The sequence below is a fragment of the Hyalella azteca genome, unplaced genomic scaffold (genome assembly GCF_000764305.2).
Source record: "Hyalella azteca isolate HAZT.00-mixed unplaced genomic scaffold, Hazt_2.0.2 contig12764, whole genome shotgun sequence".
In the NCBI taxonomy this organism is placed as follows: domain Eukaryota; kingdom Metazoa; phylum Arthropoda; class Malacostraca; order Amphipoda; family Hyalellidae; genus Hyalella; species Hyalella azteca.
The window spans coordinates 63,016-83,367 of NW_025942712.1; the positions used below are offsets into that span (position 1 = coordinate 63,016).

A 20,352-nucleotide genomic window follows, 5' to 3' on the forward strand; every position below is an offset into this window, starting at 1 on the left:
TACCTAAGTGTGTGATTGTGTGTTAGGTAGTAGGTACTTAGGCTAGCCTGCTAGGTTAATTTAACCATTTCTAAAAGGTACTTCACAAGCACATTGTTTAGCACAAATCAAAACAACTGCATTTGTTTTCTTGTTATTCAAATTGTTATTCAATTGTTTCTTGTTATTCAATTGCATAGTGGCAAAGCAGAGAGTTTTTTAGACTCTCCCTCAAGTTCATTTTTGAGTTCCATAAGTAGACCCACTATGCAGAGGGTGGATGCAGCGTCGGCAATATATGGATTTTTAAGCCCAAAGCGTCGCCGGCCATTTTAAAGATGCGTCGCCAACAGTTGACCTTGCTCTACCAAATAGTGAATAACTGTTTGTATAGGAAGAATATTATGGTTTGAGACTTTTAAATACATCTGTGAATATATTAGGAACAATAGGAATCCTTTAAGTATACTTGTATTTGCTGATTTCAAGTGGTAAATAAATTAATAGATGATTAAGTTGAGAGATGGATTTAGACACATGAAAACTAATTCCGTCACAACTTGAATTGGACACACAGATTGTTCCAAGCTGTGTACAAAAATTAAAATTTGCTTAATTAAAAGCTTAATAGTTGTTAATTAAAAGCATAATTAGGTAGTATTCAATATTCATTAGTGTTCTAATTCAAAGCCATGTTGTATTCCAATACAGCTCACACAGCGAACGGAATTCAAACATGTGGATGACAACATTACATATCAGTAGAATTTGAAGCGCAGACAGAATACGCCTCACCACGTGCCAAATATAGCCACACACAGTGACAGAATATAGGGATTTGGTAGGTTTGCATTCTAAAGGCTTTTAAATAATTATGGCAACATTTTGTGACGTTTCGTCGTTGCTGATGCGTAGTACGGTGTTTTGAGAGTCACATAAAGCAAACAGAACTTGAGTAATGCATATGGTTATTTTTTATAGTTTTTCATTTCTTGATGCGTCCTTAATGTGACGGAATATACCATGTTTACCCTACTAATCATAATCATGATAATGTTATTGTATCAGTCAATGCACTCAATGACAGTCATTGTGTTGTGTTGTAGATTTTTTACAGCATTGTGACTGACAAACAGCTTTGAGTGGGCCATAGATTGTTTTCAGTTTTAGTTTTGAAATAGGGTAAACGCGGTATATTCTGACACATTAAGGACGCATCAAGAAATGAAAAACTATAAAAAATAACCGTATGCGTTACTCGAGTTCTGTTTGCTTTACGTGACTCTCAAAACACCGCACTACACGCCAGCAATGATGAAACGTCACAAAATGTTGCCATATTTATTAAAAAAACCATTAGAATGCAAACCTGCCAGGCTGCCAAATCCCTATATTCCGACGCTGTGTGTGACTAAATTCGGCACATAAGACGAATTCCGGCCGCGCTTAAAACTCTACTAGGAATTTAAAAGCAAAGAAAACGCCAAGAAAATTCACCATATTGATATTGAAAACGTTTCGGAGTCCAGCTCCATCATCAGTTCGACTAAACTAAAAATGAATAAAATCACTTTAAAAGTCAAAATTCAAAGACAGACATAAAACCTTAAAACCATAACTGTTTAGGTTTTAAAAGTTGTGTCGGAATTAGTTTTTATGTGTCTAAATCCGTTTCTTAACTTAATCATCTATTAATTTATTTACCACTTGAAATCAGCAAATACAAGTATACTTGAAGGATTCCTAATATATTCACAGACGTATTTAAAAGTCTCATACCATAATATTCTTTCTACACAAACAGTTTATCACTATTTGGTAGAGTAAGGTCAACTATCAACTTGACACATTTTTTGACGATCTCACTGGGTGGCATGCACTGTCTCTCTTTGGATCTCAACATTTTCCCGCCAGACGGCCCAAACCTAGTGTTTTGGCAATAGTTTGGTGCGCAAAGGTATGATGTCACTATTTCAACCATCAACAAATGCCTGGAACTAAGACAAAGCTAGCAAAGGAAAAACTAGAGAGGTGTCAGAATTACCCACAATGTCGGAATATACCTTGTTTACCCTAGATTATTTCTATTAAGGCTTGTGAGGAAGCCAGGAAGAGTCTTAGAAGATGTACTCCTCCAACTTCCAAGCCATCTAGTGATAAGAACATCTCTCTGAACTGCAAATGGATTTTTTGAGCTGTGATTTTTTGTATTTTGGTATTTGCAATATGAAGAATTTCATACAATCGTATCTTTCTTTAAGGTAGTGAAGCAAATAAAACTTTCGAGAAAATTTATTGAATCTAGTAGTCTGGATATTAACTTTCAAGCTTGGAATCTTGCTGAATTCCTGGAGCCGGGACGGTTTCAGTTGCGCCAAAAGGTAAGCCAAGAGATAATGAATTGCTGGACCGCGCCAAGTGAAGCGGTAACAGGTAAGTCGTGGCTGCTGCTCCGCCACCAGCTACACACCAGGTTTGCGGTTCATACTGTGAAAATTGAGTTATTTTGAATATAAAGATCATAGAAAACAAAGTAAAAAGCATACAGTAACTTAAAGCAATAAATTTATACAAGGTTAAGGTAAACTAAATAATCACCTGAGATTAAATGCCACTCAGTGTGCTAACGCACTTTTTGGAAGAATTGCATTGGGTGAAAAAAGAAGAAATCAGTTGAAGGTGGATGCTTCAGACGGAATTAAAGTAATAATAGTTGAAGATTTGGTGCGTAGAAGTAAGAATAAAGGTTAAGCGATTCGGCGTGAACTCTAAAAATAGAGCTCTAGTAGAAGCCTCATCTACCTAAAGTTGAGTTAATGAAGTTGAATTTGAATAAATTAAACAATTGAAGTCTGAAGCATCGCACACAATAATTAAGCATAGATTTGAGCAAGCTAAACAAAACGAAAGAATATCGGGCACTCAAACCAAGGAATAGATAAATCACAGAATGAGGAAGAAATTTAGACTTATAGTTGAATGCTGGTTGAAGTAGCGGCGGCAGCAACAGGCAGGCTGGAGATAACAAAATTTGGTGTGGCTACGATGGTGTATCAGTGCGAACTCCCTATGTTTAAGGAAAACCGGGTCTGACCTAAATTACCCTAACATTAAACTTACCCTAGACTAATCTTAATATTACCCAAACATAAATTATTACTAAATACAGTTCAAAGAATATAAGTATGATTAACGGTGGGAAATTTCCCACAGCAAACTGTTATTTTATTTCCTTCAAATTTCCTTGCACTGTAAATATCATATTCTGATCATGAAAAGCCAAATGTAAGCCACAAACTCATGATCTCATCTGCAAAGTCCCATGGACTTGTCCTAAATGGCAAATATGAGAGGTAAACTTATTTGCCAAGTCCTGTTCACTTGTTATCCCAAATTTCTAATTTTACCCTAGAAACAGTAACCAGAACATGTCATTTGCAGGCTACACTCAGGAATAATTCATAGTGGAATTCTACGAAGAGAGGCAATTATGGCGGTCCACTTCCGTGCGGTGGTCTTAACTCTTTGCCAGGCCCCATGCCCTTGGCCCTTGGGTCCCTTTTGCAAGTTGCAATGGTCTAAACTCAATGATTCAACCCCCATGGTCTCATCACAACTCCTTCTAGAAATATGTGGAGTTTTGAAATTGACATAAATAAATCAATAAATATTTGAACTGGGAAATTCCTTAGTTACTTATGTTGGTTTCCACACTCAGGATGATGTATGTTTTCAGGGAATTTTCCCACGCATTTTGACTTTTTTCAAGCCATTGCTGCGCACAATTGATGCAACTTCTGGCCATCCCCGCTTGCATGCACATACATTTTGTCAAGGGACAAGAGACAGAAAACTTATAATACTCGATATGCGTTTAATTATCCATCAATAATCTATGATTTTCCTTGATATGGAAATTTTGTGAAAGTAAAAATCTAGAAATTCAGTTTCAAATTCAAATAAATTTTCTAAAAATTTCGTGTACGAACTGACGAACATTATTTGTTAACCTTCCGTAGACCATCCAGACGTGAGGCAATATTCTGTCCGTACATTAGGCAAGTGGTAAATAACCAAGTCCTCAGAAATTGGGCATATGAAGTAAACAAATATTAGTGTTAAATGACTGATTTTGCTTGTTCTACATATACTATTAGTGTGCTGATAGGGTTATTAAAGATTCTATGGTTAATGAAATGAAAGGAGTCAGAAATATTTCATCATTCTAATTAATGGAAAATAGTTTTAAGTGCAAAATCTTTTTGTAAATGAATATGTGTGAACATAACTGTCATCAGAAATTCCTAACATTGTCTTTACATACTTTTACGCAATGCTAATTCATCGTCATGTGTCATGTGAGTGATGAGTCTCATGAAGCCATTCATATTTTATTAATGTTTGTTGTTAGTCTATATAATTAACTTTCAAAGTTGCAAAAAATGAGAACTGATAATTTAAAAAAAAAGAGTGCTGTGCCTGTATTTATGTTTTCAATGGGTTTGCACTGCACAAACCCATTTCTCCAGCCGGGAGGATGTCGGGAACGTAACGTATTCCTGACATTGACATTCAGGTTTGTACTATTTGCCAAAATCAGTTCTTCATTAGAAGGAACCAATGTCAAGCCATGTTGATTGTTGCCTTCTGCTATTCAGTTTTGTAATTAATTTCCAACCAAATTGTGATCTATAAATAATGAATAAATATTCATAACATTGCCGACTCTTGGATTCTGAGTTTGAAATCACGTTTGAAATCTAGTCAACGTGATGCAGATATTTGTTTGTGTGTGATAGCATTGCCGCGCATTCATCTTTAAACAACTTAAGGAGCACGGCGCAGGCTGGCGCATGGTGCACTTTTTTACCAGCATATTATGGCGCATGCCGCAAATTGATGCAATGATAATAAAAATTCCCGCGCACCTGGCACATCTTCCTGACTGTGGGTTCGTTCCAGAATGATATCAATGATATAAAAAATGACAATGACATTGGTTAAGCATCAGCCATATTTCCAGCTCTGCTCAGTCCTTTCACTTTTACCTCATAACTCATGATGTTAGAACTTCGATGTTCAAATGTTGACACTACTGTGAAGTGTCAATATCACAATCAAGAATATTTCACAATCAGAAATATGTTAGAATATCACAATCGAAAATATTATTCACAAATAACCATCGATTGCAATGCTAAACTGTTTCCATCTTCACTGCTGTGGCTTTGTAACCCGAATGTCAATGTCAGGAATACGTTACATTCCCGACATCCTCCCGGCTGGAGAAATGGGTTTGTGCGGTGCAAACCCATTGAAAACAAAAATACAGGCACTGCACTTTTTTTAAATTATCAGTTCTCATTTTTTGCAACTTTGAAGGTTAATTATATAGACTAACAACAAACATTAATAAAATATGAATAGCTTCAAGAGACTCGTCACTCACATGACACATGACGATGAATTAGCATACGGGTAGCTGGGCGGGCCTGCGGTGACGTCACACAACAACACAAGAACACGTTGAAGAGGAGCATATTGCTCCTCTTTCTTAATCTTAGATTATTAGGTTCTTACTTTTCATTCCTGGCAGTTTGGTGTATTGCTTACTTTAGGTTATGCTTCCTAATATGGTTTCCTCTTTCCATTTAATTTAGGGCTTTTGTGACTGTTATTATTAATGAATGTTTCCTTCCCTTGTATTTGTTTCAGGTGTTGTTCTCCATCAATAATTCACTAGTTGAAGCATGCAACTTTATGCAATGTCTGAAAAGTTCAATTGCTTCTGACTTATTATCATGTTTGAAGTGTAGCATGCACTATTAAGAGCCTTGGTTAAGTTTAATAAGCACACCACTTATCACGCTTAGTGATACTTGTCTGCACCTAATTGCTTGCCTCACCTGCACTCATTGCCTGAAGATCATTTAACCTTGGAAGTTATTGTCAACCCATTCCTGCTTGCTGAGCAACGTAGCTGCTCCCTAAGGGTGAGTTGCTAAGACTTGACCAACTCAAGAATAATAATATACCTTTCCTTTTCAATCTCATGCACTTAATTTACTGCAATAAAACTTGCTTATTACTTTGTTACCTGTTTAATGTCACCTTGTTCCTGTTTTGAATTGCTTTATTCACTTTCCTGATTGCTGTTACATTGAATTTGAATCATTACAGCTATTAAATCTCATATCAAGTGTTTGCCTTGCCATACTGTGCTTGCCTTGCCATACTGTACTTGCTTTTGTTGTCTTGCTATGTTGCTTGGACATTTGTTCTGTGTTCTTGCTGATTTATGCATTATTGCTTGTTTAAATCCTAACCAAAATACTCCTGATCTGAGGTACACATCCCCTTTAACTGCACTTAGACCATAGACTCTAGTCCCATTATTTTGTTAACTTGGTAGGAGCAGTCGGTGTGGGACCCAGCTGGCACGCTGTTGAGGAGACCTGGAACCCAGTCTTGCCCAGTCCTGACCTTCCTGTCCTGAGTCTTCTCATCTTCCAAACTGCAGCTCCTTGAAGATCACCTTGCTGAAGCTCCTTGTTTAAATGTCAACCTAGGCTTTGTTATCATTGCTTAACTAACTGACCTAGCTGCATAATAGTCCTGTTCATGAGCAAGTCTTAAGCTATTTCATTTGGATACACTTGTTTTAAACTCCTATTTGCAAGTCACTACAAATACCTGCCTGATGTATGTTAACTCTTTTAAGTACAATGAGGCTTAGACTTTAAGACCACCAGTGACTTAGTTAACCAGTTGTGCAACCAACAAGTGATGTGATTGTAGTGATTGTATTATTGGCAGATAGTGTTAGTAGGTGACTCATTCATATGTGTGCCTATTATTAGCTCCCGTCACTTTCAATTCCAGTATTGCGAACTAGGATTAGACATTGATATTGGTGCTTGTTTTCTGTATTTCACTAGTCAGTAATCATATTCAACCAAGGCTCTGTTTTAATATGCTTGTTTAGCCAGAGACTTTCTTGCTGTTAGTTAACAAACCTTATTGACAGATTAGTCTGGTGACCAAGTTGAATAAGAGCATTAATCAGTATTATTATTTAGCCAATGTAACCCTTGTTTCTTGTCCTATTGCTAATGTCTAGGTTTCTTTAACTCATGTGGAAACATAGTGAGTGTCCTGACAGTCCTTGCCTCTTTTGAGGTTCCTGGTTCCTGCTACCCAGTACAGTATCACCTGTGGTCAGTAACCTTCTGTGGAACCTTTCTACCAGACTGGTGAGTACCTGGGGTGTTGTTGTGAGGGGGAGTGCTTGGGTGTGCCTGTGGTGTCTATGAGAGTGATGCAACTACACTGCATTAGTGCTATACATCAGGGTGATCCGTGGACCAGGTAAAGAGTCTACTGTTGAGAAATCACCACAATTTATTAATGCTCTCCTTTCCAGGACCTTTATTTGTCTCCGTGCCAACCAAGACTTCTGGGCTATTGCGTATCTTACTGTAATTTTGATTCCCTTGTGTCACAGGTTAGGATGTTCTGTTTAAAATCATTAATTAACGCAAAGTTGGACCATATTGTAAAATTCGGCTCTTGGACGGAATACTGCAGTCACCCCTGAGGGATTTTCCTCTGGAGGGTGGTTGCCTAGCTTATCCTGTGAATGAGATTTGGTGCCCTAGGAATTATCCTGTAACAATGTCTCTTGGTTTTGTTCTTAGTTTAAGTATAGTGTTGTTTGGGAATTACCTGTTTCATTGTCCCAAATTTGTTCTCAGGGTTGGAGGTAGGCTTAGCTATGTATTGTAGCTTAGGGTGATTGAGCTAATCTTCACATAGCTTTTGTGAACCCCTGTTGACCAGACCGCAACAACGTGGTACATTGACTGTGACATCAAACAATGCAATATTTTGCTGCACCACAAATAAATGTAAATAATTAGTAATGGAAAATATGTTGCTGGAACATTTTGAGAGACTGTGCCTAAGCAGAATACTATATTATTATTATAGTAAGCATACTAAACAATAAAGTAGTTCCTTTGATTGCCACTGCTCGTGCTGGCATCTGAATGCAGGCGCGCCATCTTTCCGCCGTGCGGAAATGGCTGCCATTTTTTTTGGATTGAGGTATGCAAATTCCGCAAATGAAGTTTTCATGCTGATTTTTGTCTGCCACTTTTTTCTAAGCAAAAGAAATTATTTAATATGGCAAATATTTTTTTACTACTGACCTTAGCAGAAGTAACTTTTCAAAATATAGTTTTCACCATTTTTTTCAGGAATTTTTCAAAGCTAGTAAATGTAGTATTTTTGAACTTCCTTTATACTACAATCTACATAGATAGGAAAAATGTTGATGTTTACGCCACTATATTTAGTTTAGCAATAGTCCAATTACTTTTGCTACTAAAACAGTTTTACGCCATGTTGGAGGACTGTCCCCAGTTACCCCGCCCGTCCCAAGTAACCCCTTGGGACGGGCGTAACTGATCAGTTACGCCCGTCCCAAGGACGGGCGGATTAACTGATTACCATTCTGGTAACTGATCAGTTTCAATATATCAAATAAATGAAAGAAGAACATATAGTATTGAAAATCCTGGTGCAATATGATATGTGCACTGGTTCATATATTACCCATCATGATTCCCCCCTGTGGAACACCTGTTTTTGGAGAGTCTTCAGTGTCTTACTACTATCAATAGTAATAGCTTGTTTTCTTGTTCCGTAAATTCTGTTCGGACTTTGGAAATGAATAAAAACTGCCTTTACAAAATCAGCAGTTTTCCTTATTTGGCTGTCATAATTTGCCCATTCACTGGACAAAATTAGTAAAAAATTTGAGATTTTAACATGTACTTCTTTCTCTCTAACTCAGTCAAGATTTCTGTTGAAAATTTGTAGATTAAAGCTGCCTTTATTATTCCTAATTCAGGGCTTTGCATTTGCTTCTGATTTTGGTTTCTATGATCAATTCTCCACCCCCAAGAACTAGAAAGATATAGGCTTCCTACTCACTCTTCCTAGTAATCACCATACCGTGAAATGGGGTTACTTTGACCCGCAGGGTAACTTTGACCACTTTTCGTTTTTTAACCAAAACCCCCAAAACTCAAAAACGATTTGACATAGAAAAATTTTGTCAATGGCCATCAAAGGCCTAAAACTGAGGCTACGTAACACAATAGAAAGATTTCAAAAGTTTGCATATATAATGGGTTAAAAAATTAATAATGTGACCCACGAAAAAGAGCTATTATTTAAAGCCTGTTGGAGTACTCCCTCCAATTTTTGTTATTTTTTGGTAAAATAACTCCAGGTTTTGATGCATTGTAGTAGAACTCTTCTAGTTACATATGCAAAAGACAAATTTTAGGAAAGTGTCATAGTTTGCAAATGGGGGAACTTTGACCACCTAATGGCAGCTGTGACGAGGTAACATTGACCAGCTTGGAAATTAAGTTTAAATTACCATAGGTACCTATATAACATATTTTATGTTTGATACACCTATTAATGTTTTTTTCTTTATGTTTGACTATACAGTTTTATATATGGTAATTTTAACTTAATTTCCAAACCAATCAATGTTACCCTGTCACGGCTGCCATTAGGTGGTCATATTTCGCCCATTGGGGGGCGGCGCCCCCATTTGCAAACTATGACACTTTCCTAAAATTTGTCTTTTGCATATGTAACTAGAAGAGTTCTACTACAATGCACCACAACCTGGAGTTATTTTACCAAAAAATAAAATTGATTTTACCATCCAGTCAAAGAAACCCCAAGAGCTGGGGTAACAAAGACCATCACTTTTTTTGAAATTACATCAAAACTATGAGAGGCAGGAGCCAGCAATTTATGGTGAGGAAAGCTAGAGTATACAGTAAGCGCAATAAAAACTGGCACCTAAAAAATAAAATGTGAAATTCATCTACAAAGCCTAATGAAGGTGAAATAAAAAATAAATAATTACCTTAAAATTTGTTTTAATACTTAGTCATTTGACCTTTTGCCTTCAGGACCCTCTCTAGGCGATTTGGCATACTCCTGGCTAAGTTTTCAAAATATTGAACGTCCATCTCCTGAATCCAGACTCGTTTGATTTCCTTTTTTTAATTCAGGAAGTGATGTCAAATTTGCAATTCTCAGCTTACTCTTCATGTGTTTCCATGCATTCTCAGTGGGATTAAGATCAGGGCTATTTCCACACCATTCCAGGACCTCAAACCCTTCTCTGCAAGGAAAGTCTTCATTTTATTGGACATGTGGCAGGGAGCCTTGTCATGCATGAAAATTGATGTTCCATGAATTTCATAGGGCAACAGCAAATGATCCTTTAAACACTCGATGTAGTGAACACCATTCATTGTGGCGTTTTTTGGGAGGAAATACAAACCCCCTCTAACCATAAGGCCACTGAAACAGCCCCAAACCATGACAGATTCAGGATGTTTCACAGTTTTAGATGTGTACTTGGGGCAAAAGGGTCAGAGCCACTAGGCCTACGGACCCTTTCTCTTCGGTTGGAAAACATCTGAAACGTGCTCTCGTCGCTCCACATCCCTTTTAACCATTGCTCAGGTCTCCAATGAAGATAACGACGGGACAGATTCCATTCTTTGCTTCACCATACACCATTGAGAAGGGGTTTACGTGCCGCGACCCTGCAAGGTAGGCCTAGGTCTTTTTGCAGGCGATGCTGCACAGTACGGACAGACACCTGCTGAAGCAACATCGGATGATAATCGCCGAGTGACTGGCAACACTCATCAGGGTCTCCGTAATTGCCAGAACCCTCCTTTAGTAGATTGCGATATTTACAGCAGCTTAAACGCAAATGAAATTGACCGCGCTAAAACAGTGAAAATGGATGGAAGGGTGCCAGTTTTTATTGCGCTATCTGTAGACCTGTATTTTGCATGTTTCAATTTAAGTTTAACTTATCTAGTGAAAAAATGGCATCATTTTGAAAAAAAAGTTGTCAAAGTTACCCCATTTTACGGTACCTGAGATATGCATTCATGCTAAAATTATCTGAATCAGTAATTTTACTAATGCCCATTTTTCATTTTCCAAATTATTATGCTTATAAAATTTAGTAGAAATACCTAATAGTTAGTAGACTTGATAAAAACCTATGCAACTATTTTGCCCCCACTGTGCAAAATGAACTCTGATTTTTTTTATTACCGGTATGCTGCAAGATTATTTCATTAAAATTTTTATCACATTATGCTGCACTCTCTGTTACTGCTCTGTTGAAAGGTTTCCACTCACTCTCTGTAGGAAGGTTTTCAAGGACACTGTTATTTTGAATGGGTCATTTTACTGTACCAGAAAAATGTGTTCAGTGTATTTGACTCAGTCCAATTCTGTAAAATTATTTTTTAATGCAGAAGCTTGTCAAAAGCTAGTTCATGCCTTGTACTAAGCCAAGTGTCCTCATATCGACTATTATGCACTATAGGTATTATGCACTATTCAATCACTTGAGTGCAATTTCATGTGTCTTTGCTTCCTGCAGACGACTAAATAATAATATTTTCTCTTTTCAGATTGACTATATTCAGTGTATTTAGTAACTAAATTACCATGCACTCTCATTTTTCTTTTATCAGGTGCAATTGTCTATAGCTCAGTTCCAATTGAAGAGTTTCTCTAACTATGCCTGTTGGTGCAGATGGCTTCAGATTGCCTACAGTCACAGAAGAGGCATCCAAACCTAAGATAGAAGTGGTGAGTGGCAATAAAAATGGGAAATATAATCCTCCTGGGTTAATTAAATGAACAAACAATAACTATGGAACTATGGTACTATTGTTATTATATTAATCTTGTCCATTGTAAGCATTCTTAATGCTCACCCATAGTACCAGTACCAATTTTTGGCTAATTCCAAGAATGCTAACATCAAAGAATTGTCTATCATGTGTGCCAAATAAAAAGTTGACACATTATATAATAATATAATAATCATTATATAATTGATGATTCTGATAATTTTTCTTGACATTAATTTGGTATAGCAAAAGCTATGAGAGCAAAAGGTTTTGCTATTATTACATGAGCTTCAAGCTCACAGGTTTTGTGTGGTTGATTTTAGCCATCTTGCTTTATAGTTCTAGAATGTTTTTTTACTTCATATGTTTTGTTAACTAATTTTATAACCTACATAGGTATATGTGCAACATAACCTGAACTTTATATTTTTCATGTCTGTATTATCTTGCAGTAAGATTGATATGGAATCATATGGTTTATTTATATATATAGTTATATATACTGCTGTTGAAGGCATTAACACAAAAATAGACAATTATTAGCATAAATTCATAATTATTGGCATGAAATTGTGAAAATTTTATAATAATAATGAAAGTTTTTAGTCTTCACTATTAATTGTGAGCCATGTGTAATTTACCACTTACTGAATACCCTGGTATTCTTGATAAATTTAGCATAAGGTAATTAATTTTATTGAACATTGAATTAGATGAGTCAGCATTTCATAGTGAAATGTGTAGTTCTGTACCTAATATAATTTCGTACCTAATATAATATAATTTTATTAGGTATATAATAATATAATATAATAATAATATAATAATTAATAATATAATATTAATAATAATATATAATAATAATAATATAATTTCATTGTGCAGCTTGCTGGCCCGAGTCAGTGTGATACTTTTCAAACATTTGTCATCCAAGATGAGGATCACACACTAGGCAATGCTCTGAAGCACATCCTTCTTGAAGAGTGAGTTTATTTTTAGCCTTAATTCTTTCTTATTTATAGTTTAGTTTGTTTCATTGTCAACCACAATAGTATGTCTACGTAATAGCAAACCAAACTGTCTCCTAAAATTTTTCTTTTAAAGTTATAGTCATAGATATACTATTGTTTTCTTTTGAAAAGTATCTTGTGCTCATGAATTATTGGTTACATTATATTGAATGGATTACTGAATTGGCTCCAATAGTAAACACAAAAATCCCAACTGATTCAGTCTATGTTATGATGGCTATTAATTTTTGAACATTTCTTACTCTATGGCTGACATATACTTTTATTTTTCGAAATTGTAATTTCCATGTTAGTCTTATGATGCATGATTAAGATGTAGCATAGAATTTAAATTTTTGTCTAAGACAGTCTATATATGTGACCGGCCAAACCAACCCACCCGCAATGCAGAGAAAATTTATTAATGAAATATGATGATTGATCAAGATCATTAGTTAGGATAAGTCTTTTCTAATTCAACTCCCAGAACCTCGACAACAAATGGTTGAATGAAATGTGATTTATTTTCATCATAACAATTTGTCTGGCAATTTACTTGTTCCATTTGTATACCTAGGCATTCATCAGAGACTTGTAGTGCTCTCTTAAGAACCTTTCCTGAACCACTCACTGTAATAAAAGTACAAATTTAGGGTTAGAACGAAGGTAATAACTCAATCGGGTTCCTCACCAAGCCAGTTTAATAACAGTTTTCTTCGGAGTATTAATGAAGACTTGTTCCCACAAGCATTTATTCAAATACAGTTTATTTACAGCACAGATGAATAATAGGTTGAAATTGGCATACGGGACACGCATCTGAATAGGCAGGAGGCTAACTAACCCGTTGCACACACTACCACCTTCGAGGTAACCTTCGGTCTTGACACTACATTATGGAAAACCCGCTATTTTGTTAGAAATAGTACTTACAACGAAACACTGATATCATTTTCAACTTATACTGCAAACCAAACCGAGTTCACATCAAGTAAACAAAATTAAAATTAGTGGAATAGAAATGGGGAACCGAAAAATATGAATCAAAAGTGGAACATAACTTTTTATCACTAAACTACCTATTTCCCTAGATAAATGCTAACCCAAAGCACTATTCCGTACAGAGGCACTGTTCCCATGCCGTGACGTATCAAAGACGGACGTTCTTTGACTGTCCTGATGAAGTCGCTCGGTCTTCTTCATAACTGTACTTCCGTCTTACTCCAAGAGATATCTCACGCATAACTGTACTTCCGCCTCACTCCAAAAATTTCTCACGTCCCGCATGCTCCTACATCTACTAAGAGCCTTAATTTGGAATAGTTGTAATGGGCTCTACTCTGATGACGTTGCACCCATCTTTTTGCCGTATCTCTGCAACTATGACTGTCCTTTTTCCAGACGGAGAATTGTTAATCGGTGCCCGTTGATTGAATGATCTGATGGTTGGCTTTATAATCGCTGGATGTCTTATAACGTCTTGTGTTGCCCCGCGGCTCAGCCACGGCAGGCGAGGTGGATGCCTTGATGCTGATTGTACATAAATGTAGCTAAGTTGCCATTGACATCTGTGAGTTGTTGTTCTAAAGCAGGAGTCAAATCAACGATTTGAAATTTCTGCGGCTAATAATGTTCGAAACCAGGTAGCTATTGGCCGTAGCCGTCACTGAAGTCTACTAAGTTTGATATCGTATGTGGGTGATGGGTACCATATAACTCCAAGAACCTCCCCGACGCGCATTTTAAATCTTTAATTAGGCAGTCGTCGCGTCTACTTAAGCCTAGCCTTAGCTACAATTATCCTTGCACTGCATGCGGCTGATGGAAACAAACTCGCTCCCACGCTACGTTGTTCCTATCTTTGGGTCTCTCAACCATGCTTGACTTCAAATTTCACACAAATCCATGCTTAGTAGTATCATAATATTAAATGAAATCAGAATTAACAAATTCTGCAAATATACTACCTATGTATAATATTCTCTAACAAAATATTTCGGCTGTGGACTATTAGTAGTCATTTTCTATCCATTTGAACTGGTAGCTTAGTAATGAAGGGTGCTTTAGTTGGCTTTTTGTGTCCGTAGTACGAGTAATTTTAAATTTACTTTGTTCATAACCATTGTATTCAAATTGTGATTTACATTATTTTGAGTATTTTTCATAATAAGTACACAACGGATTTTTAGGAACCTCTCTGATATGGTAGCACACCATTTTAAAGTCTGTTTAGGCTATAAATGCCATGTACACTGTTGCAATGTTTATTGAGCTTGCAAGAAAGTTTTATACACGGCATGTAATGTGTGCATTTCTGTTGCCATGTACACTGTTGCAAGCTTGCAAGAAAGTTTTATACACGGCATGTATAATGTGTGGGCATTTCTGTTGCCATGTACACTGTTGCAATGCTTATTGAGCTTGCAAGAAAGCTTTGTACACGGCATGTAAGGTGTGGGCATTTCTGGTGCCATGTACACTGTTGCAATGTTTATTGAGCTTGCAAGAAAGTTTTATAGACGACATGTAATGTGTGGAAATTTCTGGTGAGCAGCCCGGCCGTGTTGTTTGGAGGCTACGTGGTCCCTCATCCCATGGAGCGACGCATACAAGTCAGGATCCAAACCGTTGCCGGCGAGTCGGCAGTCAGCGTTCTCAAGCGATCCCTTCTTAAACTCAAGCAGCAGAATCTCGCCGTCAAGAAAATGATTCAGGTTAGGAAAATAAGCAATTGTTAATGAATTGGTGTGTTGACCAAAGTCTGAAATAAAAACGTGTCAGGGTGTAATCAAATCTACAGTAATTGTCTGAAGGAATCCCAAGTACTCGTCCCTAAACGCAATATGTATGCTGAAGCTAATATAATGCGATTATTGATGTTTGGATCGTCAAGTAATTCAACATTCAAATTGAAGAATTCCTCAACTTAACTGTATTTAAAATCTATTAACTTGAAAACTTGACGATGCAAGTTCTTAAGCTTGGCAAATACCGTATTGATTTCTTTAACTCATCATTATTTAGTATTCTTGCACCCTATTCTCCCTCAAGTTTCAACTCAAAGTTTCAGGTTATTTTTTGTGTCCTAACGAACTTTATTTTTTTTCGCGCTATTTAATTTAATTTTTTGAATGCAGCAGTATGGGAAGATTATGTTATCATGCGCTTTATTATAAACCAGCAAAGGGTGGCAAATGTCACCTCAGTTGCTTGTAAATATAGTCCTTAATGGTATATGTCTTCAATGATTACCTATGTTTTAGCTTCCAATGCATATATTTGAATACGATGAACTTCCACACTTATTTGTTAAGGTTGAAGTGCACAATATGATGCTAATTTTTGATCGACAGTATTATGATAATGTGCTTTTAGTTGTGACCTTCAATTGCTCGAAGTATTTTTTTTAGATTATACGCCAACCTTATTTAATCTCAATGTAAAACCTTATTTGTCCCCAGGAGGAAGTGGAGCGCTACAAGGCAGCTCATCCCGACCACGTTCAATAAATTATTTTTGTTTGCATGAGTTTCATTTTGTTGCTTCCTTGTCGGGACCTGCTTGTTGATGCCCGAGCCTGCTCATCTGTATTGGCTGACGCTGACCTCTCCTGCATGCCAGTAGTTAATCTCATCAGTGCAGATTTGCTTCTCCCTCTTATCAGTTTGCTACCACTCAAGATTCTTGTATTTCACAGGAAATACTTTTTCTGAATGTTCTCGAGTTACGCCTGTGGGCATTTCGTTCGTTCAACTCTTAGCTTTTTCACATATTTTATTCCTGAAGATAAACGTTCAACCTATTTCCAGTTAGACGCCCTGCATGCCAGCATCTATACAATCAAATTAATTCGATAAGGCCCAGTTTAACTAGTCGTTTGATGTGCATAGATAATATTTTTGAAGATTTTAATCGACATTGTTAGCAAAGTTTAACTTCCATCCTGCTCCGTCTATTGTAGCTCCGATTTATTTCTCGGTCTGTTGTCTTCCCTCCTCTAATAAGAAATGAATTCGAAACTTCTCTCCAAAATAGTCATAGCGACACTAGTCGTTGTTGCACTTGTGACAAGTAATCACTGCGATGCTCTTGAGGAACGTAACGTGGACGTCGGGGCGCTGTGTTCGAGCACCAGCGACTGCGGCAGCGACTTGCTGTATTGCTCCTCGGAGGGCGTGTGTTTGTGCGACGCACAGCGCGCCAATTTTGTTTATGAGTACCGCCAGCACTTCACGATACGCGAGCCCAAGTGCGAGGTGTTGCCTTGCACCATCGCCAAGGAGGAGGAGAGGAATGAGTGTAATTTACGTCACGCGCGCTGCTTGCGGCATCCTGATGGCGACGAGTTGACGGGCTTCTGTAAGTGTCCTGGTCAGCAAGTGGGAGCGCGCAGAGGTAGCGCCTTCACCCTCAGTCACTGCAAAGACGTCATTAACTCGAATGTAGGAGAGAAATGTATCTCGAACCTCTACATTTGCGAGGTCAGTAAGAAGCTCAAGTGTAGAGATGGTAGTTGCGAGTGCTATGATGGTCACTTGTTCAGTTTCGAAGAAAACATGTGTATAAGAGAAGAAGAATACGTCCAAAAATACGGCTACGACCGACTGGGTAGTTACGGTCAGTATTGCAGCAGGTCTTCGGACTGCATGAGTGGAATGTTCTGCCAGAACAAACGTTGCGACTGTCCCTTATTTTGCCGCAGTGGCGAATACATTAAAACTCCAGAAGTTTGCTACTGCGCCTTCGACATGACGCGCCTGGCATACATCATCCCATGTATCGTGATCACCATCCTGTTCATCCTTTTCTTCTCGGGATTGTGCTACTTTAATCGCAAATACAACGAATCTCTCCGAGCTCAGAGCAATCTAGTTCTAGTGCATGGACGCGGCGGCAATACATGTCGGGGATCTCCACAGTTCATCTACGGTGACTTGGCCAACGAAGTTAGGCGATCACCAATGAGGTCTCCGCTGCGGTCGCCGCTACGTTCGCCTATGATGTCCCCCATGCGATCTCCGTGCATAGCTCGCCCCTCCCGGCCCTACTCTCTCCTGTCTGCACAGGCCAACGCGCAGCAACGTCCGCTGCATGAGGAACCCGTGTGGGATAATACGAACACCGCTTCTCCTTCCGAGTCTCCGGAACAGACGGTCCCGGGTGTGAACATAGATGTCCAGCAGCTGAGCGTGGGTAATTTTAACTCCTTTTACCCACCTCCTCCATATCAGCTGAACGAACTCGTTGCCGCAGGTGTGGTTGAAGCTCAAATGCGACAGCCAAGTCCTGTTCTGTCTCAGTACCGCGACCGTGACTAATAACACAGACGCTTTAATTGTGGTCATGAGTTAGTTTGTTCGGACCCTCGTCGGTGCAATTGAATGTAGTGAAATATAAATGTTACATACAAAGGTCTCAGGCGCAGAGGGTTCCGTGATCGCGAATCTACGAATTGGAAATTGTTGATTGCTGAATCTAAGAACTATTCATGTGAATATGTCTGGCTCAAGCTTTGACAATTGTGCATCTTCCTCTATGCTTGAACAATTTAAGATTTCGACATGTGGAGTTGTTTTTCATTCGGTGCGTCGCTGAAATCCATTTTCAAAATATCGTTTATTTTATCGGATTTTCTCATGGCTTACTGCATTTGATATCTGTATTGGACGATAATCTTGTAGAGCAGTGTTTGCTATTTAATCGTAAGCTTCTACCATCGTTATGGTGTCCTCGAGCTGAAGCTTGGCTTTTTTAGGGTAGTATGTGCGTGATCCTGTAGCTGTTATCAATAACTGGAGGGAAGTGACATTTTTTCGGTCGGTATATTTTTGACGGTACGAGGTTAGCAGGTTTTTTACTTAGATATAGAAGAAAGATTTCAGTAGATAGATGGGAGTTAATTAAGGTACACTGGTCTTCTTCCGACTGCAAATAACATTTTCAATATGCTGTGTCTGAGTAAGAATTATTATTTGGTATCATTTATTTATGGAATAGTAATATAATGTTAACTTTGTAACGAAAAGTTGACAATTTTTTGTTGAATTTTCATCGAACTTACAGATATAGAAGTTGTTTTCTCGTACTGGATCTCAAACCATCCAATAACAAACGTCGGCTACGTTAAAAGTTGCTAATTACGATGATATTTAGCGATTACCAGCAAATTTGTTGAACACCTTTATTATTTAAATTGTGCAATAGGAATGCAAACGCGGTTATAATTTTTTATGTTTACTGGTAGTGCATTATTTATTTACGACAGGTGTTTGTTTCCTTGATTTATAAGTTGAGGTGCTATCGGTTTTTATGTTACCTATCTGTATTGGTAGCACGATAACGGTCACCACGAATGCTCCGGAAGACAAACAAAGAAAAAGCAATGGTTTTTATGTTACCGGTAGATTGTTTGCTATCGGTTTTTGTTGAGTTGAGGTGCTATCGGTTTTTATGTTACCTATCTGTATTGGTAGCACGATAACGGTCACCACGAATGCTCCGGAAGCACACCATGTTACATTTATAGATCAATTGTTTAGTTGCATAGATTTTGACGAGGGTTTTTGTGTCTGTTTCAAATTTATATCAAAACAATATGTAGTATCTTCAAGAAGCATGTTGTGTAACATTTTTACGAACGGTGTTCTCGGCTGTTGCCACCGATACTGCGTCTCTCACACAAATCAAACAGAATCTTTCACTTCTATCATGTTACTACGTTTCAGTATCTATAACTAATTACCTGACTTGAATGCTTACATTGTATTATTAATATTATTATTAGCGCTACTCACGGTACAAAGATATGTTTGCGTATTGAAACTCGCAATAATTATCTATAAAGAGCAGATTATCCATCACCATAACTCGCGCTGTGAGGATGGAGGCTAATTTTCTGTATGTAATTAATTTCTGTATGAAAAAAATGCGCATGACAAATTTCTGGGTGGGTGGCGAGGGATGGTGAATTTGTCCATTTCGACGTTACTTTTGTGTACGCGGTTTTAGATTCAGAGAGAAAATGTCTTGTCGGAGTTTCTTATAGTGGCAAGTAGAAGATTTTTTTTGAGCTTCTTAGAAAAAATTCAGTTGTTCAATCGCCTGTAAGAAGGATGATCACTTACGGTATACTAGTAATAACTCGACTAAAAACTCAAGAAGCTCAACAATGCGACAATAGTTATTCATTATTTTGACGTAAACGTTGATCGTGTTTACTCTTAGTCCTGAGTTCGAGTTCGTACTCATTAGTGATTAGTTTAACGGTCTCAATACGCTTATACCTTCTAGAGTAGCTCTGTTTTGGAGAGTTCTATGCTTGTTGACGATGTGCTTTACGGCATCAGTTTAGACTTGTGGTTATTGTCGTTGCATGGTATAATGTTCTTATATTATCTATATTAGGCCTCTATAGTTCTTCTTAAGGTCTTGTAGTTTTAAGTCTATTGCCTAAGTCGATACACGCCATTTCCGTGCTGCCCGGGAGCTCGTTTCTTTGTGAAATCTTCATTTGCATTTAAAATTTTAATGAAATTAGTGACCGAGGGAAATATTGAAAGACGTTCAACTGTTCAATTTGACACAATCATTTGTAGCAATCC

The 20,352-nt window shown here is 37.6% G+C and overlaps 1 protein-coding gene across 1 annotated transcript; it reads left to right on the forward strand.

Moving 5' to 3' along the window:
- The first annotated feature begins 11,484 nt into the window (after positions 1 to 11,484).
- Positions 11,485 to 16,273, forward strand: LOC108682758 (DNA-directed RNA polymerases I and III subunit RPAC2). The gene is made up of 4 exons (XM_018171995.2): positions 11,485 to 11,697; positions 12,627 to 12,724; positions 15,306 to 15,465; positions 16,213 to 16,273. The coding sequence occupies exons 1-4, from the start codon at positions 11,626 to 11,628 to the stop codon at positions 16,258 to 16,260; spliced, it is 378 nt and encodes a 125-aa protein (XP_018027484.1). The 5' UTR covers positions 11,485 to 11,625; the 3' UTR covers positions 16,261 to 16,273.
- The last annotated feature ends 4,079 nt before the right edge of the window (positions 16,274 to 20,352 follow it).